Raw genomic sequence first — 27,024 nt, 5'->3', positions numbered from 1 at the left:
TTAACCATGGATGAGCATTTATCTTGGAGAAATCATTTAGATGCTGTATGCACAAAGTTGTCCCGTAGTGTAGGTGTCATTTTTAGATTAAAATTTATTTTACCTGAAAGAGTGCTTATAACATTATATAATAGTATTATTCTTCCTTATTTGACATATTGTAATGTTGCTTGGGGAAACACTTTTAAGTCATATCTTGATAAGTTGAGAGTATGGCAGAAGAAAGCAATACGGCTTATTACTAATTCTTATTATAGACATCCAAGTTCTCCATTGTTCCTTCGACTAAGAACGTTACCACTAAGTGGACTTGTGTCGTTCAATTGCATATTGTTTATGTTTAATCTTAAGTCTATGCCTCATGAATGTACGTTAAAAGATTTATTCCGTCAGAACTCGCAAATTCATAATTATAATACACGTCAAAGGTGTCTTATTCGACAGCCTTTTGCAAGAACAAATGTCACTCTGACTTCTTTCCATATCTCTTGCATTAAAGAATGGAACAGTCTGCCTGATGATATCAAAAATAGTACAACTCTTTAGAAGTTTATCTAAAACGTAGCTGCTTGAAAGACTGACATAGTTTTTATTCGCATCTTAGTAATTTCTTATTCTGAAATGCTTTTTGACCACTAAGGACCTACTCGTCAGTGTGTTTGCTGTGTATGGGTGTGTGCGTGTGTGTGTGCGTGTGTGCGTGTGCGTGTGTGTGTATGTGTGTGTGCGAGTGTGTGTGTGTGTGTGTGTGTGTGAGAGTATTTGTATGTTCTATATTCTGTAGCTTAGTATTTTCATCCATGGTATAATCATACGTAACATTCTTTTTACTGTAAATGTATGTATTTTGTTATAGGGCCCCGCTCACTCAAAACCGTTCAGTTTATGATGTAATCAAGTTAGAATATGTTGATTGATGTACTATTACCAGTCTCTCTTTTTATGTAACAGATTATATCATGCTTTGTATGGTTTTGAATGAAATGAACTCAACTCTCATTACTCGTAACAAGCTTGTACTGCACTCTTCATAACTCGTAGCAAGTCGCCACCTTTAGTATCCGTGAGTGCCATTCGAGTTTCCAAGAGTGGAGTACGAGCACGACGATCGTGCTGCGAGTCATGCCGAGTTGCCTACGCTATTAACGCGAGTTTAGATCGAGTACGGGGACTTCAGGCAAGTTTCGTATGAGCATGAGCAGAGCGCAGGGCGAGCATAACGAGCATGACGAGCGCACCATGATACGTCAGCTGGCCTACATTGTGCAGAGGATCAAGGCCTGTTCTTCCTTCAACATATCGAGCAAATATGCTTCTGGCATCCATCTTTATTTTGGAGAGCGCCAAAATCAGAGGCAGCCCTCTCCAGAGGGCAGGGGAGCAGGGGGGCATAGTGCCCCACCTTTTAATCTTCTTTCCACTCGAAACGTGCCCCTTTTTACGTAGGAAAATTGGGGGGTGGGGGGGGGGGGGGTAGTGAGCACTATTTTGAAAATCGCGCCGGTCGAAAAAATTCGTTCAGTGGGGGGGGGGGGGGGGATAGGGGGAGGGGGTAGTGAGCACTTTTATTTTTTTTGGTACTCGAAAATTCAAAAATTGCACCCCCTCCCCCCTTGAGCGCCGGGGGGGGGGGGGGGGCCCAACCCACAAAAAAGGTAAAAATCACGTGAAAAAACCCTGGATCCGCCACTGCCTATTAACCCTGCATTATGGCATATCATTGAAGGTTTAATTGTAGCGCTTTGAATTATGTGGTTTTTATGAATTATGCAAAGTTACGCCATAAAAGGCGCTATTTCTTGCTTCCCCATCAATGCGCTTTGCTCGTGATTGGTTGAATTTGTAGCAGCGCGATTGGTTTCAAGTTTATTTTAGAGCGCCCGCCCGCCCGGTGCGCCGAGGCCACTTTCTTTTGGTACTCATCCGGTATCCCACCAAATATCGGTCAGTGGCCGCTAGATCACTGTAGCGAGAGGAACTACATATTTTGGTCAGATTATAATTCTCTGGCTCCGGTTTCGAACTAACCATTTTCGAGTGCCATTTTCGTACGTAGTATTATCTCGATTTGGCATTACTTCAATTTAATCTATACAGTTTTCCATTCGCTGCCTTATCTCGTTTAGCTGTCTTGCTGGAAACCTTACTCTTGTGCTTCTGATTTCCACTAGTTTGGATTTCAGTTTTCACAAATTCAAGTTTGATTTCCGTCATCGATCCTGCACGGCCAATTCAATTTGGACCTTGCCGTGTTCCTCTTCGATGAAAGTGTCGTCGTCGACGACATGTGTTACTTCGAATTAATTTTTATTTTATTTTTTTAATTTGTTATTTTATATTTGTTATATATATTTTTTTTTCTTCTTCTCGAAACTTCACCCAGTGTAGGGTTTCAACATTTCGGGATCCTCGAAGTCCATATCGACCTCGTTCTTCACTACGACATAATCACCAGCATATTTATTTACCAGTATATCAACTGCAATTAACGCCACTCGTCAAGGCCACCATCACCACGTCGTCGCAGTCCACTTACTCTTTTCAACGTCGAACTTTGAATTGAAGGCAAGAACCTCATTCTTACCTTCTTCGTCTTCAATTTTCGTTTTGTCGTTTGAAGGTCAGAACATTACTGTACTTTTACCTTTCACGTGATCATCATCGACTTAGTCGACTTTTACTCGTCCGAAGAACTCTATTTTACCTTCGCCGTCATCGCCGTCATCGATGATCGACTCTCGTTTTCTTCGAGTTCGTCATTGCATCATCATGGGCAATAATTATGACTATCAGCGACTTCGCATTTAGATAACTCCAGTTTGTATAATGTAGTGTTAGTGTTACATTAAAAAGCGGCAGTCTTTATAAATCTATATAAATAGATTACCTTTTATAGCCTTTTATAGATGAGTGTCTTTGGAATATTTACCTGGCTAGAGTTTAGCTCGGATTGAATAAACGCTCATTTAAAATTATATGTCTTGTTAACATTGTTTTTGTTAAAACCTTTTATAGCTGTCTGGTCTCTCGTAAATCACAGTAGAAAAAAGGTTTAAGAATTAAAAAGGGACGTTGACCAATGATCGATCATTCGAATGGTGATCATGTCAACCCCAACCTAGTTCTTGCCAAAGGTTTATTAGTGCCTCGGAGGGACTCAAACCGCGAACCTTGTGATTCAAGTCCAGTGACGTATCCGCTAGATCACGATAGTGTCCCTCTGGGCAGCGTTTCATGAAACCGTCATTAGTACAAGTCCAACGACATCCCATTGAAATGCGTGTATTAAGTTTAACACACGTTTCAACGGGATGTCGGTGAACTTCTACTTATGACGGTTTCGTGAGACGCTGCCCTGTATAATTATATTCAGACACGAACCTCAAGTTTATTGAAGGCAGAGTAAGACAGTCTGTGAAGAATTATTGTCGACATTGGTTGATTAGATGACAATAGGGACTTTTAGATTTGAAAGGTGTGACGTCCATTCAAGGCAGGGCATTAAAAGGACGTCGATCGTAGCAATCCCCATTGTCTTCGTGCGAATCTAAAAGTCCCTATAGTGTCGTCTAGTCAGACTAGTGGATTCCTCACCGGACTCTGCAATCTGCAGGTTTGCGGTTCGAGTCCCACAGGCACTGAGTCATTGATCTGCACTTGCCACTCTCAACCCAGGTGTTAAATGGGGGAACCGTTAGGATGCGAACGTTAATGTGGTTGGATTGCATTATGTTCGCTTGTGAAATGGCGCCTGCATGGCCGGTAAACTCCCCAGAGAGCAGATCATGCAGCCAGTGCGCTATCATGAGGTAATAATAATTATAATTACAAACTAAATCAATCAGAAACATAGTATCAAGCGCTTTCCAAAAGAATGTGACTCCTATATCATTCGTATTATTATTATAGAATTTTCTGTACATGTACGTAAAACTTCAAAAAGCATTAAAGTAATTAAGTAACTGTCTTATTTGAACTGTTAATATATTATGCTGTGTTAAATACTTTTTGTCATTATTATTATGTACAAAGTTATTACTTGAGTATTTTGTGGTCTACAAATTAGAAATGGAAGAAAATAACTGTTACTTTGAAAAGTCTTTATCAAGACGAAGTCTCGGAGCATGTCCCAAAATAGTCACCCAGTTTTTCCGTATGAATTGACCTCACAAAGTAACTAATCAATCTGAACATTGATTTTTTTTTCCTGCATTTCTGTTCAGCTCATTTACAATAAAACGTAACGTTTCTCCTATAATCGTGATTATATCTAACTCTTTCTTTCCATCCTTTACACTCTCTTGAATTCTTTTCTCCTCTTTCTACCCCCTTCCCCTTCATTTTCTATTCTCTCTCTCTCTCTCTCTCTCTCCCTCTCTGTACATTCAGACGACAACATAATGTCGTACATGACTTTTATATAAAGAAAATGTACACGTATATATTAAACCGGCTGTTATAGCATCGTCTCGAAGGAAAATCCAATAAAGAATCAGGGGCCATTTTTTTCGAAACCGTCAATAATATGGTCTAATATCGTGGAATTTCCATGGCAGAGAAACGCGTGATATCGAATTTATTAAAACGCGTTTCCATATGTGATGACGAGTGAGTAAGTTGCCAATTTGTCTTGTGATTTTTAAAGTTGTTCATGTCATTAAAAATTCATAACTTTCTTACTAATTATCCGATTTTGCTCAAACTTTTTTTGATTGGTTTGGCTGATTGTTATGCTTCTAATGAGAGTAGGTTATTTTTGGAGTTGACTTGCCCTATAAGACGGTGTCGAGAAACCAGACCCAGGGTTCAGTTCTAGTTCGAACAACGTATGAGCCCCCTCTCCTCTCCGCTCGTCATCAAGAACCTGTAATATGATACATGTGTGACGTCACAGGTATCTATTTCGACAGCAGCATACCAAGACAGTGTACATGACTGTATACACAACATGCACTCAGCCTGGGCTCTGTTAAACACGTGATAGCAAACTCATCCATAGCAATTCAGATTCTTCTGAAGAAAATTGACACAAATTATTTGCTTTTCCTCTCGATTTGTCATAATTAAAGAAAAATATATTAAATAAATGAACCAAGGGAATGTGAATTGAACCAAAAAATCAACACGAAATTACCAGTTTGCATGAAATATCATAACTATAGTGATTATAAAGTTCACATAAGAAAACAGAGCTTGATTCAAGACCATGGTCGATAATTATGTTCGAATGTGATGTCGGATCTGGGGTGACGATATTATATTACCATCGTTCGTTATGTTAGGGCCGGAAGACATATGAACATGGAATAGTTCCCTTCTCACCTAATTTAATCACATAGTACCCACCACCGATAAATCATTTGACCAATCCATACTGTACCACCGCTTCTTACTAAAATGATCTACATGATAGTACAAGTTGTTACTAATGGCCATATGATTTAACCCTAATAAGGCCCCCTCCACGATTTTTCTGATTGTTCGAGAACGCATATGGATGGCGCCTCGCCGCTCGCTGACTTTTTTCTTTAGAGTCTTGCGCATCTTTAAAAAAAAAAAAAAAAAAAATTGGACCTATAGTTACAAGGTCACGTGACCTTTTGTTTTTGCATGTCAGCCCGAAAATCGCTCATTTTTGTGATTTGTGTACAAAACATATGGAAATGTCATTTTTCCTAAAAATAGATCAAACATTGGTTATTGGGTCTTGTTTAAAGTTTAGGTGGTTGTTTTGGGAGTCAAAATAGTTGAATTGTAGGAAGAAATGAAAAAAAAAAAAAAAAACAATAACATAAATAAGTTAAAAAAACAATGAAATACATAAGAAATTATCAAAACAAGAGATAACATAAGGAATAAGCTGGCTCTTCCAATTTTTTTTTGTTGAATTATTGTTCCAAATGGTCTAATAAATATATGTAGTGAAAAAGAATGCTTAAATATGAATAATATAGGATTTATGGGTAAAAATGTGATTTTATGACGTTATTTGCATAAATTACCATAAATATGCAAATGAGGGATTTTTTTCAAAAAATTGAAATTATCATATTGTTCTATACACTTCACTTGACATGCGTGCAAATTTTCGCGGAGATCGGCCGTTTCACGGCCGAGATCTTAGGGGGGGGGGCATAATGGCCCCCCCCCCCCCCGGCCGTAGTAAGACTTCAAATAGCCCGGCCTTATTAGGGTTAATTATTGCATCTTTGTATTTTTCTCTTTCTTTTTGATATTGTAAGATTCATTAATACCTGTCTTGAACCAGAATATGTTCATGGACCTGGTAATGTAATTGTGAAAATTCGTCTACCTTTCTTTGAAAATAAGAAATTATTACAACCATAAGAAGGTTGGGGGTGGGGTCCAAATGGGCGTGGATGGGGGAACGGATGTCGGCTCAATTTTACCCTAATCACTGTAAGGTACCAGAGTTATGCAGGGAGCTGGGTGTATGCGTCTTGCAAAACCTGACACCGACATTATCGTCTGTTGGACCCAGAAGGCATTTAAATCATATCCTTTTACACATAGTAAACACCCTTCTGGCTCCAAACAGATGTTACCCTCCTGAAATATCAATTATAGAATATAGCTGATGGCGATGGGATGAGTAATCGGCCTCTGAATAGATATCGTTGTCATTTATTTAGTATTGATGACCCCCGAGTCATCTTGTATTAGCGTGACGTGTATTACCTGTAATAATAAAGTGACTAAACATACCAAGCATATACGAGAGAGCGCAACGTTAGGATGTCCTGATGGGTGGATCGTGTAATGATTGCGAAAGAGGGGCGTGGTGAAATCGAGGCAAACGATTTCATTTCATAATTATGTATAGGAAATTATAGGGATTGATTCTCATTATCTCTCTTATCTATACCTCTCTCTCACACAAACACAACGCACGCACGCTATATCTCTATACATATACAAATAAAGTAGTAAGCAAATTAGACAATCCGTGTGTGATATACCTTTTCGTCTACTAATTACACTACTTTATTTGACTATGCCCCTCTCTCTCTCTCTCTCTCTCTCTCTCTCTCTTTCATGCGTGTGCGCACACAAACTCACACACCCACACCCCCGCACACACACGCGCACACAAACTCTCTTTTCTCTCTTTCTCCTTTCCACATCCATCTGATTTTCTTTCTACGTTTAATTTATATCTTTGATAATTCTCCTGTGAGTGCAAGTTATACGAGCAGTTTTTATTGGTATTTGGAAAAAGTGAACAAGCGCAAACTACATGTATAGTTTGCTTTTTATATTACGTCATTTAGCAGTATTACTATTACAACGATTGCCTCGCTTGTCTTGTGTTTAAAAGGATACTTCCTAGTTTCAGGGGGTACGTGCGTCCCTTTTTCCTCCCCTAAGTGCTTACGTGTACAGACGTACTGTTAAACGTTTCCGAAATTAACACGAGCAGTGCCAGTATCAGGGGCGGATCTAGTGTTTCCTAAAAAGGGGCCACAATAATCTTTAACAAATTAATTCTGACACCCCAAACAAACAAACAAAATGGGGGCATCCGGACTTTTATTTTTCAAGTTCGCCATCTCAAAAGGGGCCGCATTCTTGAAGTTGGGTATTAAAGGCATGCCACTTGGGTTTCAAAGGTGGGAGGCGGCTGTGCCCCACCCTCACCCTAAATCCGCCAGGGGTCTCATTACCGAGATACCAGAGGGCATAGCGCTGATTCCGTGACCTCATATCAAGCAACTATTTCATTTGTCTAGGAAACCCTGCAAAGCCTTCTCCTCTCGTCATTTCTTACACGTTTTTAATAAGAAGATCTTTCACCTGAGAAGGAAACAAATATTTTGTCTTTTGCTGGGTTTATTTCGATGCGCTAAACTTTTTGAATTTGTGATTTCTTTTCAGCAAGATAACATGTGCACCACGTGATCAGGTTAGAAGATGATTCGCGAAGTATTCCGTTCCCCGGCATTGCATTAGTCTGTGTGATGAAGGTGCATGACGTACATGGAATATAGCTGCACAATAATGGACATAATATAGCTCTAGACATCTTCGTATCTGTTAGTTCATAATCGACTGTGATTTAACTGTGTTGGAGCAACGTACTATTCTGTGTCACATACTGTAAATTAAATGCTGTCATTTTCATCGCTGCGGGTTATTAATTTGTGTTGGTTTATTAATTAATTTTTGTATGTAAGGGCTGCGGTGTTTCAAAAAAAAAAACTGGTGATAAAACGATGAAAAGTCTTATCGGCAGGAGTGGATGAGTAATAAACTGGTATTTTGATTGAAGCGATTTGAAAATTGTATGTGTTTATTGGTTGAAAGATTCATAGTTTTAAAGTACCATGTCAAGCGGTGGACAGCCTACCAGATTCCAAGGCAATGGAAAGGGGGATGGCAAACCTCAGAAGATGCAAATGCGAGGTGGAAGTGGCGCTTCATCCTCGATGTCGATGATGTCTAATTCAACAAGATTACCATCGATGTCGAGTTCATATTCCGCGTCATCGGGATCTAGCCAAATCGGTTCCGGGCTTATTGGGGCAAATGCAGCCGAGTCCGTTGCCTCAGCCCTGGCGGCGACGATGGCGGCGGCTTCCAAGTCGGCTACCGGTCAAGGGGCGGGGATGACCGTGACGACGAAAACATCGACATCGGAAGGACCGATTTCATCAGACGGTAGTTCACAGATGATGACGACAACAGTTACGACTAGGAAGATGTCCATGGGGTCAGGAGGTACGATGGCTGGTTTTGGAGAGATGCCATCTTTTTCAGGAAACCTGCTAAGTACGCCTGAAATGAGTTTTGACTCAACAAATCTCCCCGAACTCACCCGAATACATCAAGCTGGAAGTACCGATGTTTCCCGATTCATGACGGAGGACTTCGGGATGTGCCATCGGCATCTTTCGGATAGCGTTACCCTGAGCCGATTCCGATCGAAGAACAACAATCAAAAAGAGGAAAATGGTGACAAGAGAGAGAATATGATAAAGGTAAGGTAAAACTTCAATTGACTTCTGCAAGAAACATCGGAAAATTTGACATACTTCTACGAGTCTTCTCAATTTGTTTATAGACTAATACGAGGGTCCGTGGGTTATATACCCTCTAGAAAAGGCGCTATATAAATCGTATTATTATATAATTATTATTGATGATGTTGTAATTATTATCATTATTGTTATTATTATTTTGTTATCATCAGTATTGTTATTGTTATTATTTTGTTATCATTATCATTATTATTAATATATTTTGTATTATTACTTGTTAATAACTTCAGCTTGCGGAAAGGATAATGACTGCTGTCTTAGAGGCCGAGTCCTTTGCTGAGGTCAATGTACTTATGAATCTTCGTGAGCTGAGTGCTATCGGACGAGTTGATCGGATTAGTTGCCAATTTGCGGAAATTGCAACCGAAAAGGGATTTTCTGACTTCTTCGCGACGGTCTGGCTGAAGCTCAATCAATTAGACATTAAAGACCAGGTGAGCTAGAGATTGAACTATATTGATTTTATGTACTAATTACTTCATGATTATAATCATAAAAGAAATGTTACAACGGTGAAATATTCCCATGATTAAAGTGTACCAATAATATCTTTTCATCATTATCATTATTATTAATATATTTTGTATTATTACTTGGTAATAATTTCACATCTCATAATTGTCCAGAAACCTCGTAGTCCTTTCATTCTATGATGTATCCCAAGTTGGTCACCCACTATTCAAATGTGCATCTTCTTTTTAAAAATCTTCATATATCAAATTGAAATCCAACTATACATTGTACTACATTCTGTGAATCTTGATGTACACCCCCTCTTTCTTTTTTCTTCTTTCTTTCTCTCTCTCTCTGTCTCTCTCTCTCTTTCCTCTTTTACCAATATTTGTTCCACCATATTCGTATTGTTATGTATCCATTGAGGGTAGTCATGCTATCAAGCTTCGCTTACTTTGCCAACCCTTCTGTTTGATGTTTTCGATTAGTTACAGCCAGCCTTACTTTATTCGACATTATATTCTTTTGAAATGTGTGAAATTCGCAATGTTTTGTTTGTTATTTATTTGTAAAAATGCAAAAGAAAAAGAAAAGCAAACAGAAATAAATAAACAAATCAACAATCACCCCAACCTGTTTTGCTCATGATTTAATGGGTTTAATGTCACTATACGTTTTTTTCTCAAAAATATGAGATTTACATAATATTCCTTCTGGAGAGAAATATGGCAGTTTAAATACATTCTGATCAAGTTGACATAAAAACGAATAGACTAGGTGACGCACTCGAACGCGATCGCATAGACTTAGGGATTTTATATAGGGCCTATCATTACTTATTTCCTTCAAAACCCATAGCATGCCAGTTAAGTTTTTGTTAAGGTTGATTTTTATATATTCTACTCCCTTAGAGTATTTTCTAGGCGATTGGTACACTTTTAATGAACATGTTACATTAATTTTGTTTGGCCTAAAAGTCTATTTTCTCCCAAATTTTGCAATTTATTTTTTCTACAATGGCCAAATTTAATTGGGGATTATGTTTCCTTTAAAGGGATGGAGTATATTTGAGTACTTAGTGTTAAAAAATTAAGCCCATTTTGAAATATAATATAATACTTTATTTTACAACACGATTCCCTGATATTCTCAACTGAATTTATAATAAAGAGATCGAGTAAACTCATCCCCCCAACACTAAATATGTGTTCAGCTCATAACCCAACCTTCTCTTTAAAGGCAGAGTATTGTACAGACACTTTTTCAGATTTACGTATACTTCCATCTGCTAGCTGCTCACAGGTGTCCAGATGTGTCGACAGACATTTCCCACGATGCATCGCCTGAATATCGCTCTTGATGATTGGCTTGAGTCAGGCGCGTACGCAGGGGGGGGGGGGGGGTGTGTTGGTATTTTTGTGTGTGTAAACCCCCCTAAAAAAAAAATCCCTAAACCCCCCCCCCCCCCCCCCCCCCCTTTTGATTTTTTTTTTTTTTTTTTTTTTTTAATTATTTAAAAAAAAAAAAAAAAAAAAAAATTACCCCCATGGCTGACCTAAGAAAGATGACCTTACCCCCCCCCCAACGGAGCAAAATGTCAAATTTTCAAATTTCGAGACCAAAAAAAAAAAAAAAGTGTCCGCTTACCCCCCCCCCCCCCCCCCCCCCCCCCCCCCCCCCCCCCCCCCCCCCCCCCCCCCCCCCCCCCCCCCCCCCCCCCCCCCCCCCCCCCCACTCCACTGAGCGACTTTTTGGCCGGCGCGATTTTCAAATTTTCCCGAGTTGTTGCGAAAATTTGGACCCGATTTTAAAACCCCCCCTTGAAAAAATCCTGCGTACGCCACTGGCTTGAGTACAAGAATCTGAACGAGCGCTTGTACGCCTTCACTGAAGATGTCGCAATTAAAAATACATGACAGCAATGGATACGAAGTGACATCAGTGAAGTACCCCACATATTAACCATTACCGTTCTGGGTTGTTCTATTCGTTTTATGTTTCCCCCTTCTAGTTAACATATCCTGGTCAATATATTGCGGTGAATCTCCTCTTGGACGCTACTCAACGATTCACCGAGGTTAACCAAACACTATGCTCGGATATGGGCAGGCGATGCCTTCCCGCCCTGCTATCGATACTCAACGATCCTTTCTATTCGTGTGACGCCATCAACGGAGATGATGAGAAAACGAGATGGATGTCTCGAAAGGAGTTCTTGAAGAAGATATTTAGTATCATATACAATTGTCTCAGGTAAACATTGATTGAAAAAAAATGATATCAGATTACAACAGGGCCCTGGTGTGACTGAGGTGAGGCTGAGGATGATGATGGTGATGATGATGGTGGTAGTGGTGGTGATGATGATGGTGGTGGTGGTGGTGGTGGTGGTGATGATGGTGATGGTGGTAATGGTGGTGATGATGATGGTGGTGGTCATGGTGGTGGTGGTGGTGGTCATGGTGGTGGTGATAATGATGATGATGATGGTGGTAGTGGTGGTGATGATGATGGTTATGGTGGTGGTGGTGGTGATGATGATAGTGGTGGTGGTGAGGATGATGCGGTGATGGTGGTGATGATGATGATGATGATGGTGGTGATGGTGATGATGTTGGTGGTGATGGTGATGTATGATGATACGATGGTGGTGGTGTTGATGATGATGATGATGATGGTGGTGGTGGTGATGATGATGATGGTAGTTGTGGTGATGATGGTAGTGGTGATGATGGTGGTGGTGGTGGTGATGATTATGGTGGTGATGGTGATGATGATAGTGGTGGTGATGATGATGATGATGATGATGATGATGATGATTATGGTGGTGGTGATGATGATGATGATGATGGTGATGATGATGATGATGTGATGATGATGATGATTATGGTGGTAGTGATGATGATGATGATGATGGTGATGATGATGATGATGTGATGATGATGATGTGGATGGTGGTGGTGATGGTGGTGGTAATAATTATTATTTTCCCAGTCATTTGAAAGTCTATAGTTATCTAGCTTGATGACACAGTACGATAATATAACACGATTGCAAATACTTTAAAAAACGATCTAAATAGATTTCAAAAGCCTCAATTCTCCATCACCTTCTGAGATCTGCGAACAACAATTACATATTACGTAATCCGAACATGAATTGTATTGTATTTATTAAACTTCATTGATGTACATCAATATTCTGTTTGAAAACATATATATCATATAAATCAATTTACATTGTAATGTGACAAATTAACATTCTTTTTGTAAACATATATACCGTATAAATCAATTTACAATGCAGTGTTTATTGCAAAACAGAAGGAAAATTACATCCAGCAGATACACTCTTTTTGTTGTTGTTAGTAATAACAAGACATAATAGCATAAATGCTAAGAAATACTTTATTGCATTGCATCGCCCATGGGCTGATTTTTCGCAAGTATATGTAATCGCATTTCATTGCAAAACATACCCTTAAAAGAAAAAGAACAACCATAACAAACAAATGAGTTTTTTCTCCATTTCAGGAACTATCCCGACAATAGAGAGGTGTTACGAAAGCACAATGCTGCAATCTACATCCAAACTTTCCTCGAGAGTCACTCCTTCGTGCTCCGAGCCAAGGTAGGTGTCTGTAGAGTGCGTTTCTGAAGCTCATTTCCAAAGATTTATCATTATCATTATTAATATAATTATTAGGTGATATCATCATCACCATGGCTATTATTGATATCATTATCATGGTATGAACTAGCTGCAACTGTAGGAATTTAGTGTGTTCAAACGCTACCTAAGTGTGCGAATCAAGAGGTCACTTAGCAAACTGTTGGTTTTTCATTAAGGTTATAATGCTGATTGTCGATGTTTTCATTTTTTAGAAAGTATGCTTAGTGTTTCTTAGTTTTTCGTTTATAAAGAGCATTTCATTTAACATGATCGTGAAGACTTTCGGAAACATCAACATAGGGGAATTAAAGTAGCGTTGTGTGTCACCCATAGAAACGTGTGCATAAACATTTACATGAAAACGATTTGCTACATATTCATTCGACCATGGTTTATGTAGTTATCGCATTGAAATAATCCGTTAGTTGAGTCCTTGAAAGGCTTTTTTTAATCGTGTTATTACGTCCCTATTTGGCAGGCAATGCATATTCTCGCCTACATCGTCACCGAGGAGGAGAACGAGAATTTGAATACAAGCCCGAAGAATGCTGAATTCATGGTCGACGTCCTCCAAAGAACGTTAGCAGACGACAGTGAGAAATCCGATCACTACTCGCCTAATTACGATCAGTTCGCCGTTGAAGCCGTCGAGGCGATACAACATTTAGCATCGCATGATGGTAACAAGGTGATTGAATGCAAGATCTATTAACTCTTTATGTGCCATGGTTATGATGCAAATTATCTCCCTGTGCCACATTGCACTTCTCATAGGACAGTTGTACAAACTGATTATAAAATATTGAAATGTTAAAATCAATTTATACATGTATTGGCATGTAAGCAATGACGACTGGAACATTGATAGTTTTGCAAAGCATTTGAATGTGTAGCACAAAACAAACCTGTCCCTTGGTACCCACTGTTTTGTGCGTATCCCATGAGGACAGACATTAGTGCGTGGTAAGACTCGAACCATTTTGATCCACAGTCTGCTGACACCTTTACATGACGACGATGATGCTGTTGTTGATGAGGACATTTATTGTTGTTTGTGATGATAGGGTTGTTTATGATGATATTGTTATTGATGATGGTGATGCTCAGATGCTGTCGTTTTTGTTGTGATCTTGATTTATGTTTTTCTGCGTTTTTCCCTTCCTTTCCCTTTTATTTCAATATTCATATATTTGTTTATTTATCTTTAAGTTTATTCATTTATTAATTCATTCATTTATTAGTTCATTCATTAATCTATTCATTTATTAATCTATTTACATGTATTTGTTTTCCCCCTTCTTCTTCTTATTGATTGTTGGTGTAGAGGAAACTGGTGCAAGCAGGAATCCTTCCGCACCTGGGCTCAATGATGGATGGATGGGATGATGAAAGGAAGGAAGCTCTCAAAACCTTGTGGATACTCTCATTCAATCAGGATAACAAAGATGATATACAGAAGGAGAAAAGATGCATGGAAGGTAAGACATAGAATCAATGATTATGATAACGACAATGATGACGATGGTGGTGGTGGTGTTGAGGATGTGCATGATGAAAATGATGGTGTGGTTATGAAGATGATGATGGTGGTGATTGTGGAGATAATGATTGTGAATGATGATAATGCTGATGTCGATGATGATGATGATCGGTGATAATGATGATGATGATGATGGTGTTGTTGATGGTGGTGGAGTGATGACGGTGATGACGACGATGATGATGATAACGATGATGATGAAGATGATGATGAAGATGATGATGAAGATGATGAAGATGATGACGATGATGATGATGATGATGATGATAACGATGATGATGATGATGATGATGATGACGATGACGATCAAATCAAGTCAAATCAGAAACCCGTTGACTACTGATTTAATTAATCCCTAAAGGCTTAATAAAGGTGCCTCTGGGTCCAAATAGGCAGTGGGTAAAATTAAATTCGCAATTATTTACGATTATCTTCAATATAAGAAATTATATTAAAAAAAGAATGAAACGAGTTACAGAAGATGATCGTGATGTTGTAGATGTTGATGATTTTCATCATAATAATGACACAAACAATGATGACGAGTACATTTTATTTATTTATTACATATGTTATATAGTTATTTTTATTATTAACATCTTCATTCAATCATCATCATTGTTGTTGTTGCTTACGTTGTTGTAGTTGTTGGAGGTGGCATTATCGTTATTATCATTACAAGCTTCACGTTGCCTAAAGCCTAACATTTACATTGTTTTGTTCTAGCCGTCCGACGGCTAGACGGGTTAGTGCAAGATGAGGAAAATAGCCGACAATGCCAAGCTATCTTATGGAATGTAGGAGCCCTTACTCCGGATCAGCTGGCAAAACAGGTAATTTGTAATTTAAAAAAATAAATATTATTACGTCCAGCGACACAAAAAAGACCAACGTACGTCAGATCGGTGCTCCGGCTTTTGCTCCGGCTACAATTTGGGTTCTAGGTCAGGTTAGGTTTAGGATAAGGGTTGATTTGGTATTTGTTCTTGGGTCTAGGGTTAAAGTTAGGGATTCAGTTATAAGTGTAGAAAGTTATCGCGGAGCAATTGTCGTACAACCGCCCTGACCGACAACATACCAAACACCCCCCTCCCCGTCATACCGAAAACCCGACTCCAAGACTTGGACTAGAAGAAAAAAACAGACTCGATCTTGAAAACGCACTAGTTTGTATGCATTCACTATCCAAATAATTATGTAAGAAACTCCATTCCCTTTGATGGTGGTTTTAATGATAAATGTAATTGAACTTGTTTCTTCTTAAAGGGCGCCACCAATGATAAGGGCGGGAAACCTGGTAAAGGGTCGACATCATCGAGCGGAGGAACGAAAGCCTTGACCAACTACGTCATGCTGAGCTACCAATGGGATGTGCAGAAAGAGATATTGGCAGTCAACGAACTATTAAAGGCAAACGGCTTCGAGGTGTGGATCGACGTGGAGCAAATGGGTATTCAATGTTATTATAATTATTATTATTATTATTATCACTATTATCATCATCATCATCATTATCATCACCACCATCATCATCATCATTATCATCAATATCATCATCTTCATCATCATCATCATCATCATATCATGCACCATCATCATCATCATCATCATCTTCATCATCATCATCATCATCATCATAATCATTATCATCATATCATGCACCATCATCATCATCATCATAATCATCATCATCATCATATCATGCACCATAATCATCATCAACATCATCATCATCATCATCATATCATGCACCATCATCATCATCATCATCATCATCATTAACATCATCATCATCATCATCATCTTCATCATCTTCATCATCATCACCATCATCATCACCATCATCATCATCATCATCACCATCATCATCATCATCATCACCATCATCATCATCATCACCATCATCATGATCATCATTATCATCATCATCATCATCATTATCATCATCATTATCATCATCATCATCATCACCATCATCATTATCATCATCATCATTATCATCATTATTATCATCATCATCACCATCATCATGATCATCATTATCATCATCATCATCATCATCATCATTATCATCATCATTATCATCTTCATCATCATCACCATCATCATTATCATCATCATCATTATTATCATCATCATCATCATCATCATCATTTTGTATGAGGTAATGTCATTTTCAAAAAGTCATTCTGTAAGCAGCGAGAAATTTGCGCATGATGGTCCCCAATACAACAGTTTTGATGTGAGCAGTAACGCAGCAAACTTTTAAAAGAACGAAGCCAAAATTTCCGAAAATGAAAAGAATTATTAATTCCAAAATTGTAATAATTCCCTATATCATTTTTTTGTTTGAATTATGAACCTTCGGAATAAGACCCCCCCCCCCCCTTTATTTTCGGAAATATGCGACTTCTATTAAGAAAAAGAAAGTTCGATATCAATCGCAACTTATTTGTGATTGATATCAATCACAACTATGTACATAAGAGATAGGAGAATGCAACTTACGATTGATTGGAGGACTTGCGATTGATTTGGATCAATCGTAAGTCTTTGTAAGATGGGGCCCTGCAGGGAGCTCGTGCATAGTGCATGCTCATGTATTTTATGTATATATTTTATCATATCTGTACGTATTTCTATACACTTTGTATTTGTGGAATTAATTCAAAATTTAAATGAATTTGACATTTTCCTTTTACGATTATGTGGACAGGAGGTTCGACATTGGAAGCGATGGCCCGTGCAGTCGAGAATGCTGCCGTGGTCGTATTATGTTTTTCTGAGAAATACAAAGACAGTCCAGCTTGCCGAACGGGTAGGTTCATCTCCTTTATTGAGTTCAATGGACTCCGAAAAAAACAAAAACAATGACAATATTAATGATGATGATGATGATAATGATGATGATGATAATAATAATAATAATAATAATAACAATGTTGATAATGATAATAATTATGATAACAACAATAATAGTATTAATAATACAAAAAAGAAAGAATAATAATAACAATAATCATCACCAACCATCATAACAAAATTAATACACTACTACTTTTAGTTCTACTATACTAGGCCTACTACTATTATTATTATTACTACTACCACTAACACTTCTACTACAACTTACTACTATTTAACATTTTATCACACTTTCATTCAATTCAATTCAATATTTACTGCACATGAAAGTAAAGTTTGTCAAATATGGAAAGGGTAACATTAATATACATGTACCGTATAACATGCCCGTTTTCCGCTCGCCTTAGCAGTTTTCCCGTTTCCCGTTCTAGCGAATCAAACCATGTCATTCTTACTTCTGAAATCATCATTTTCCCGGCCGCCCATTTCCGCTCTCACACTTCGGTCGGCGTAAAATTAACATGAATAATTCTAGATGAATAAAATAATAATAATGATAACAATGATAAAGCACTATTAAAGCACAATTACAATTATATATCATATGTACAAAAGAATTCCAATTTTACTACCATAATTTTACCATGCATAATGTTTTACGTGTAATTTTACTCTGTCATTGATGTATACTTTGTAAAAGAAACTGCAATTCGGCTCTCGGGCCGCGAATGTTTTTGAATGAAATAAACCATTTTAAATAAAAAAAAATAAAAAAAATAAAAAAATTAACAAACAAATACCAAGCACATAGGTCTTTAAAAAGTGGTTTATATTTCAATGTAACTTTTAGAAAAAATAGAAAATTGTATTAAAACACAAGCTTTAAAAAGTTAAAGGAATGACAGAATTGGTAATCTGCGATATAATTATGGAGAAAGTCAGAGAATCAAAGTGGAGATGGGCTGGGCATGTATCAAGACTTCAGGACAATAGATGGAAAAATCGTTTAACAGAATGGCAACCATGGATGGGAAAGAGAAGAAGAGGAAGGCAGAAGAGAAGATGGAGAGATGACCTAACATCATACATGGGAACGGCCGCTTGGACTATAGGACAGCTAGAGACAGAAGAGAATAGAAATGTTATGAGGAGGGCTTTTTCCAACGTCTGGATGAACTATAGCCTGATAGCTAGCTAGCTAGATAGATAGATATAATTACAACAAGTACTCCATGACAAAATTGTAACGCATCAATGAGTTACATTCGAATATCTAACGTTTTTCAAAAGGATGTATATACTCACATTTGTTGATATTATCGGTGTTCTTTTGTTTTCTTCAATATTTTCTTCTCAAACGGGCACGTAGAGGCGGAGTATACGTACAAGCTACGCAAACCTGTAGTGCCTTTGAAGATGCAGAACGGCTATGATCCTAACGGCTGGCTGGGGGCAATGCTGGGGACAAAGTTCTACATCGAAATGTACGCACTCGGCCTGGTAGAAAAGAACGGACACCTGTTAATACGAGAGTTGGCCAACCGAGGCTGCAAGTCATCAGGAATTGGTGGTGCGAGCAAGGGCGTGGTCGATAAATCGCCATCAGATGAGGAGCGATCAGGAGACACTGACGGTGAGATTAAGATTTCAGGTTAATCGTGGAGAGCTTTAGGTCCAAGCGCGTAGCGCGGAAGCTTTGGCGTTTTATTAAATTATTAGAGAAAGGAGATGATTCGTTGAACCTTTCTTGACTCTTAATCCGTGTCTAAATTCAGTTTCTTTGACGTTTCATGAAATTATTAGAGAAAGAAGACGATTCGTTACACCGTTCTCGACTCTTAATCCTTGTTTGGATCAAGTTCCCCTTCATCCGCGCGTAGCGCGGAAGCTCTGACGTTTCATTAAATTATTAAAGAAAGAAGACGATTCGTTGTACCATTCTCGACTCTGTTTAGGTCCTTTGCACGCAAGGCGTCATTGCTTGGCGTAGAACCCCGTCAGCTACTGGCGCAGGTTTGATGCGCCACTGCCTGATGTAGAACCATGGCGCATCGTACGTACTATGATCGTGTGTGTATAATATGACGCAAACAAAATTAATGATGAAGAGAATCGCTTTGATCACGGGGGCAATAAATCAATCCATACTTTCCACCAAACTAGTTTGATGCCATTATAGTGATCCCAGATGATATTTTTCATAGAGCCATTTTCTTTCTTTTCTCCGTTTCTTTTGAGTATGTTAATTTATAAGTGTCATAATCATAGGTTATGTAAGATTTTTTTTTGGGAGGTGTTCAGGTATTCTTTTTTATAAAACGAAGTATGCATGCTTAAATACTTCAGATGGAATGTGTTTTCACTTGATTGTATAACTTGCTCTACATACTACATCATTTAGGTTTACATTTACGTTATTTATTTGAGATTTGAAATCTTGTGGTTTTATATGTTATTTTCCCATGAAATATCATTTGGAGAAAGAAATGGAGAAAATATGTAATGAGGAAGTCCACAATGAATATCCTTTGAATTGAATGGTAATTACAACATTTCACTTCTAATGATCATAATATTCTACCTCATATTCTTCCTCATGTTCTTTAAATAATTCTAGAAAGCAACGTCTTGTCTACAGGAACCACCGGCTCTGGTGGAAAGTCCCCTGAAGCGCTCCTGCAGAGGACAAACGGAGGATTCATGGGCGTGCCTTTTTCAAGCTGGAAAGGGCTTGCACCAGTGTGCAGCAGTAACGTCATTAAATGGACCAACCAACAAGCTCTCTATTGGATTGAAGAGAATGGCTTCCCGAGACTGACGCCATGGTTTAAAGGATGGGACGGGGAGGATCTCTTAGGACTTAAAGAGATGGCTATATCAGCACCCTTGGTCTTCTATAAGAAGATGGAGTCCGAGTTTGGACTTAAGAAGACACTAGAGCTTGTACGCTTCAAGCGGTTATTAGATAAGATTATCTAAAGCACCCTTTCAGAAAAGCTTTCAAGAGATCAATTCGAGGGTGATTTCGATACTCTATTATACAGTGCGTCCCAGAAAAAACGAAACCGAGAATTATCGATGTTTTATCATATCTTAATCACAATTATAATTAATGAATGACACATATTTGTAAAGCTTTGATCCTGCTCTTTTATTTGATGCAACTCATAATGATGCACAAGTCACGTATGAGTGATAAACAACATCAATTTGAAGAGAGGGAACCAGAAATTCATTTGGTGGACGGTATTTGAATTTCAATATGCGTCTGATGAGTTGCATCAAATGAAAGAGGAGGATTTAAGCTTTATAAATATGTTTCATATATTAATTATAATTGTGATTAAGTTATGATAAAACATTGATAATTCTCGGTTTCGTTTTTTCTGGGACGCACTGTATATAATATATAAATGGGATATATTTCATTGATCATGCTGGGATTACGTAACATGTCATTATAACACTCGCACATTTCACTAGATAATGGACAAGACTATTGAGATTTCAAAAGTCCTTGTGATCGTGTCAATGGTAAATCATGTGTCCTGATTCAATGACCCAGATTTAATGGGGAATATAAACTCTTAAACCCATTTTTCTGCCATGAACTAGGTATTATATTATTAGGAAATACGTCATTTGATACAAAACATCCTATTGGCTGAAAGGCTATCATGTGATACTCAATAATTTTCTATGTGCATGAATGTGCAATAAATTTTAATTGGAGAGAAGCGAGGATTAGATCACAAATGTTTATATAAATTATATAACAGATATCGAATGCATATCATCATCTCATATGGTGTATATTATATTCACCTAGAAATTCCTTTCAACCTTGGCCACCTCCAGACTTTGTGCAATTATGAGATCCCTTGTGATATTCTGGATGTGTTGGTTCATGTTATTATTTTGTGATACTGAACTCAGGAGAATTGACTATTTATTACAGAAAGACCTGTGATATATACCGCTCAAAGGAGACAAGCAAATTGGTCCTTATAGGTATTTATGCACAGGTTTCTATGAGAAATGATTTTCAAATGTCGTCTTTTTAGACTGGTGGTCTTTGTATACAGGTGGTCGCTAAAGCAGGTTTGACTGTATATCATTCGTCCTGTAGGTAACTCATGAGGAAGGAATGAGATAATGTATAAAGTGCCTTCCGAAAATTCTGCAAATAAATCTGAAGTTGTGCCTTCAATGTATTGATCTTCTTCTCTCTCTCTTTCTCTCTCTCTCTCTCTCTCTCTTAGTATTTAATATGTATAATTAATTAATTTTGTTAATTAAAAACCAAAGAAGGCAGAATTTTCATCCTTTCATATTGATTGGTGATAGAACAATTGCTTGTGTTTTCATAATGAAATTATTGCTTTTATTGCAGTCGGTAACAGAAAAAAAAGTTCCATTTTGCGTTTCACATGCAATGAATTAATAATAAAAAAAAACACATTTCAAACAGCACTATTTACAAGTTTGTATTTTCTTTTATTTGTAATATTTGGGCTTCAAATACGATCATATACATGTTTCAAATTTAAGGCTCGACCACAGCAAGCGTACTGTTTTCGGTAGTGATAAATTCATATAATTATTTTATCTGTTCTACAAAGCAAAACAGGCAAAAACCTTCATAAAATTGACTATAATAAAGCTCTATCCATGTCTGTATAGAATGTCTCTGTGTACAATACCATTGGTTGACTATAAACATGTTTCATACTTGATATTCAGCACCATCAAATCAATTTTTCAGTAGAAGAAGAGAAAAAAAGGAGCATAAATCAGTGCCAAAATAAAATAATTCTTTACTTTCATGAACACTCATGTCAAATAAAATCAATCTACAATTTGAATAATTTACTGCATGCATTACTGTTCATGTAAGCTCCAATTGAATTATTATAAATCAAATATGCATTTGAATGCAATATAACTATAACTTATGAAAGGTATTCAAAACTAGTAGTAGCTTTTACTAACAAATTCTGTACACATCATTCTAGATATGATGAAAAAACAGATGAATATCATATTCTAACAATTTACCAAATAAAACAAATTGTTGAATGGTTGCATGCGCTAACAGAAGAAGGGTATAAGCAAACACGCTTGCCATACACCAAATTTCTTGTAACTTGCTTCCTTAGGTTTGAATGCCCTATATACCTACATACTGTACCCTTTCGAGTACGTGACATGGATTTCTTTCTTCATTGACAAATAATGAAGTAAAAATCCATCGTAATTACCTACTTGGAGTACTTTAGTATCAATTAAGTGTCTGCACAGTTTCTAACTACAAGATAATTTTAAAATGTAAAACCCCGACCAAGTTATTGGGCTGTCTTGCGAATCTAACTATTGCTATCATTGAGGTATGACCAGGCCTTTAGTTTCACATTCCAAGTTGTTATAAATAAATACAGATCTCAAAGCATGAACATTGAAGCCCTATGGGTTCATAAGGTTATTGCCAGCCCTTTGAAAACAAGCCTTTAGAGTTGTATCCTAATTCCTTAATAATTACTACTTTGAATAAAATATTGGCAAGGTTACATCATACTATTACTAAATAATACTCTATTACTAAATAATACTTTACTACATGAAATTATAATACGTCTATTTGCCTTTGATCTCACAAAATAAATAGTTATTAAAAAAAATTGTTCCCTAGTTATCATAATACAAAACTACTACTAAAACAGATAATGTATTCCCTTTAATATATGTTCAATGATAGAAACATGTGTATTCATTGGTCCTCTCACAGAATAAATTCAACTTTAAAAAGGTTGTTATATACAATATGCAAAACTATACAATGTCTTAGCTGGATGATATATAGTTTCATTTGTTCATTTTTTATTTTGCTGTTGTTGTTGTTTTAATCTACTGGATTAACAATGCAACAACAAATAAAATAATATCAGTTTAAAAAGTTGAGAGGGAATGGGTAATCCGAGGTATGAGGGAAAGCAATGGAGTGGAAGCAAGCCATGATTGCGTGCCTTTCTTATTGCAAGTGTACCAATCACCTAAAGAAACAATTTGTGTATAGCTCTAGGATTACAATCAACCTAGAAACACTTCGCCTGTCATTATGTGGGCTAATAGGAAACACATTGCACACAGAACCAGAGCCACGTAGGCCCTATTTTGTGCCAGCCTGTGTGTGTGTGTAAGTTTTGATAGACATGTATCAATCTGGTAAGATTATTTACGTCTTGGACTGACTTTTAACGTCGCCATCTGACTCAGTTTCAACTCACATCTCCCTGTACAAGTACATTGAGCAGTCTACTCGCAAGTTGCTTATATGTTAATTGAGAGTGAATTTAAGCTTGTAAAAAATGTACTACAGAATTGTAATACATGTATTCGAAGCTCATATTTTGAATAAAGTATTATAACATGGAAATGCTATTATACACAAAAGAAATTATCTTGGGGTTTTTGGTACACTTGAATTTCCAAATGGAATGTAAATTGTAAAAGGATAATTTTGCGAAACAATGCTAAACAGACATGAGAATCATGAACATAGAGAGGCAGGGTGCATGAGACGAGACTGGAGGGGGGAGAGGGTGGCGGGGAGGGGATACAAACGGACAGATGGAGTGCCACAGAAAGTGAGACACAAACAAATAAACTGAAAAATGAATAGCCAAACTTAGGTTGAACAAGTTAAAAGTAGATGGAGATCATTACTTTCCCCTTCCCCATGTATAATGCATGATCTTCCAATGGCTATTTCTACAAGCAAAACCTAAGGAGCAATAGACCAGTTTACTAACATATTCAAATTATGAATGTTTCTTTGCTGGGGACCTAGAGACGAGGTATTCCATTAACCGGTTTTTAATGAATAAACTACAATACTCGGAATCCAGTCTGCATACATTACTTGTTGCTATGTCGGGCAAGCCTCGGCAAGCTTACGGGTGGTCAAGATTAACCTTTGTTTAAAAAGTATGCATAGGATTTGAATGTGTTAGTCAACCGGTCTCTCGGGGCACGTACAGCTATGCAGAGGTGAAAGGTTATGTCAAATGACCTTGTACATTCTAAGTTTCTGGGGAATCACACAAAGAAGGTGCGAAGCCTCAGTGGTAGAGCAATGGTCTCGTAACCGGTGAGGTCCCGGCTTTGAAACCAAGTCTTTGCACTCGTGCCCTTTGGAAAGGCATTGATTCTCATTACCAAGTCCCTCAGAGAGGACTTGCAGCCGTCAGTCCCCTGGTCGCTTACTAACAAGCATACAGACGCTTTAATTGCCATCAGGTAAAACAAAGGAATCAACCAAACATCAACCTATTGGAATCTACATGTAAAAAGCATTTGATTTGTTTAAACGTCAGAGGTTGTTATGTAATAATAATGCAAATATTTCATATGACATAACTATACTTACTATGTCCATGTACAACCCAGTGTCACTATACCAATCACAATTTATACAATAAAAATATATTATTTTGTTTGTTTGAATGGCTGTCTCTATGTACATCTAGGAAGAATCATTAATCAAAATAGCACGGCTACAACAAGTTCCTTTAAAAAACTACCTCACTACGCATCCAAGCATAGTCAAAACAACAACACAAAATCCATCGCAAACTCTGCCATTCCTTATGGCTCGTTCAAATGCAGAAGTCTGAATTCATATATATTTTGATAGAGAAGTTTGCACATATGCCCTATACTTCATCTCATCTCATAATTACCACATTATCAATTAACAAATAAAAGAAGAAAATACAAAATTACAATTTGAATTATTGGAATTCAATGGAGAAAAAAAGAAATTCCATTTTAAAAGACAATGGTTACTAGGCATTTTGATAGATTGTACTTGCATTCAAAGAATGGTTTTACTCTTAACAAATATGAATGAATCATTAGCACTGCATTTTAATGTATTTAGACTTTCACTAGATTTTACTAAGATACATCTAAATCAAGTGCAGTGACCATGAATCGTCTGATCTACATAAGGTAATGATTTTTTAAATTAAATTGTACTTATATGATTCTAAACACTATTTACCAAAACTCTACGTCGATCTTCTGTGAAAATTATCTTCTTTTTTGTGTTGGCAAACCAAAAGTGTAGAACAGGTGAATATGCATATTCACCTGTTCTACACGTTTTTACATAATAGCAGTGAAGGGATGTTCCTTTGTCTACCACAGCAATTGTTGAGGGTAGAATGAGGAACTGTATATTTTGTCCTCTTTCTTTGTCCGTTTTGTTCAGTGCCTTATAACACTTGTATCGACTAGTCTTGCACTGGACACAGTAAATCCTGAAGCCTTTGATATATCTATTCCATGATAAATGTCATGTGGCACAGGAACATCATTTCTGCATTGGTTCTCTTTCACACTTGGCAAGTTTTACCGTGGCTATAGAAAATAAATTCTTGAAACACCCTGAACTACCTATATAATATACATGAATAGTGTCCTATATTTAAAATGATTTTATCACCCAAAATCCAGCAACCATTTGAGAATCATCAATCAATAAATTAATCTCTATGTTTGTACAAGCCAGTTGTTTTGATAACCATATTCAATAAGTGATGGTTATACAGCCTCAATATGTGACTCTTTAGAACGACTTTAGAGCCAACAGGGCGTTAACTCAATGTATAAGAATATTAATAATACACTTCTTGTTTTCAACAGACTGTTTGCAATGCAATCTTAAACAAAAAACACCTCATGTGAATTGGCAGCTCAAGCAAAACATACACCATAGTACAAGCCTGAATGCACTCACAGGAGACATGCATACCATTACATTCTTATCTTTACATAATCATTATTAATTGTAAGGTTTCAATTCCAAAGTAAGAGCATAAAGAAAATGAATAAATTATAAGTTGTCCAGGTGTTCTCGGAAACGAAGCCATACATTGGAATACATTGCTAAACTGGCCTTTTTTGATATATCAGAAGCCACATCCGTCTTATGCTCTTACATGAAGCCAAGATGCTCTGTCATCTCATCAATAAAATCCACATCGACAATAAAGCACAGGACAGCACCAAAACATCCCGCCTCACGATCTGAAGAAGAACGCAGAGACGATCTGACCTAGGACCATAAAAGCGGCCAGTATGAACCAATCGAACCGAGAGAGGGCGCCGCTGGAAGCACGTGAATTAGATTGCTGTTGGACCATGAACGCTAGTCTACTGTTGATTGTCTTGAGTTCCTTCTGGACCTGTTCAGAGCCCTCTCTGATCGGACCGATGATGTCCTCTACTCGGACTCTAGAGGGCAGTGTAGTACTGGCTTCATCTGAAGGATATAGGAAATAAATGATGGTCCAATGATTATGATGAGAGTAGCGATTTTGCAAGTGAGGTCTTTCAAGGGTTCTACAACCCATCCTCTTGCGACGATTGCTC

General features: G+C 37.4%; 2 protein-coding genes across 4 annotated transcripts in view; one reads left to right on the top strand and one right to left on the bottom strand.

The window, feature by feature from the left end:
• The first annotated feature begins 8,345 nt into the window (after positions 1–8,345).
• LOC105439571 lies at positions 8,346–20,568 on the top strand. The gene is made up of 11 exons (XM_030989466.1): positions 8,346–8,999; positions 9,290–9,493; positions 11,524–11,765; positions 13,046–13,142; positions 13,663–13,872; positions 14,509–14,662; positions 15,451–15,557; positions 15,991–16,174; positions 17,441–17,542; positions 18,959–19,222; positions 20,207–20,568. The coding sequence occupies exons 1-11, from the start codon at positions 8,346–8,348 to the stop codon at positions 20,566–20,568; spliced, it is 2,580 nt and encodes an 859-aa protein (XP_030845326.1).
• A 5,209-nt stretch (positions 20,569–25,777) lies between these two features.
• Positions 25,778–27,024, bottom strand: part of LOC593450 (oxysterol-binding protein-related protein 8) — a 45,911-nt gene continuing 44,664 nt past the window's right edge. For 2 of the 3 annotated variants that reach the window (XM_030989127.1, XM_030989128.1), the window contains one exon: positions 25,778–26,914. In XM_030989127.1, coding sequence (XP_030844987.1) covers positions 26,673–26,914 — 242 coding nt within the window. In that variant the 3' untranslated portion in view covers positions 25,778–26,672. The remainder of the gene's footprint in view (positions 26,915–27,024) is intronic. The other variant, XM_030989129.1, reaches the window with a different exon arrangement.

Source organism: Strongylocentrotus purpuratus, unplaced genomic scaffold (genome assembly GCF_000002235.5).
Source record: "Strongylocentrotus purpuratus isolate Spur 01 unplaced genomic scaffold, Spur_5.0 spur5_scaffold_18, whole genome shotgun sequence".
Lineage (NCBI taxonomy): Eukaryota > Metazoa > Echinodermata > Echinoidea > Camarodonta > Strongylocentrotidae > Strongylocentrotus > Strongylocentrotus purpuratus.
The sequence above is the reverse complement of the archived record's forward strand: the minus strand, read 5'-3'. Positions and strand labels throughout refer to the sequence as shown.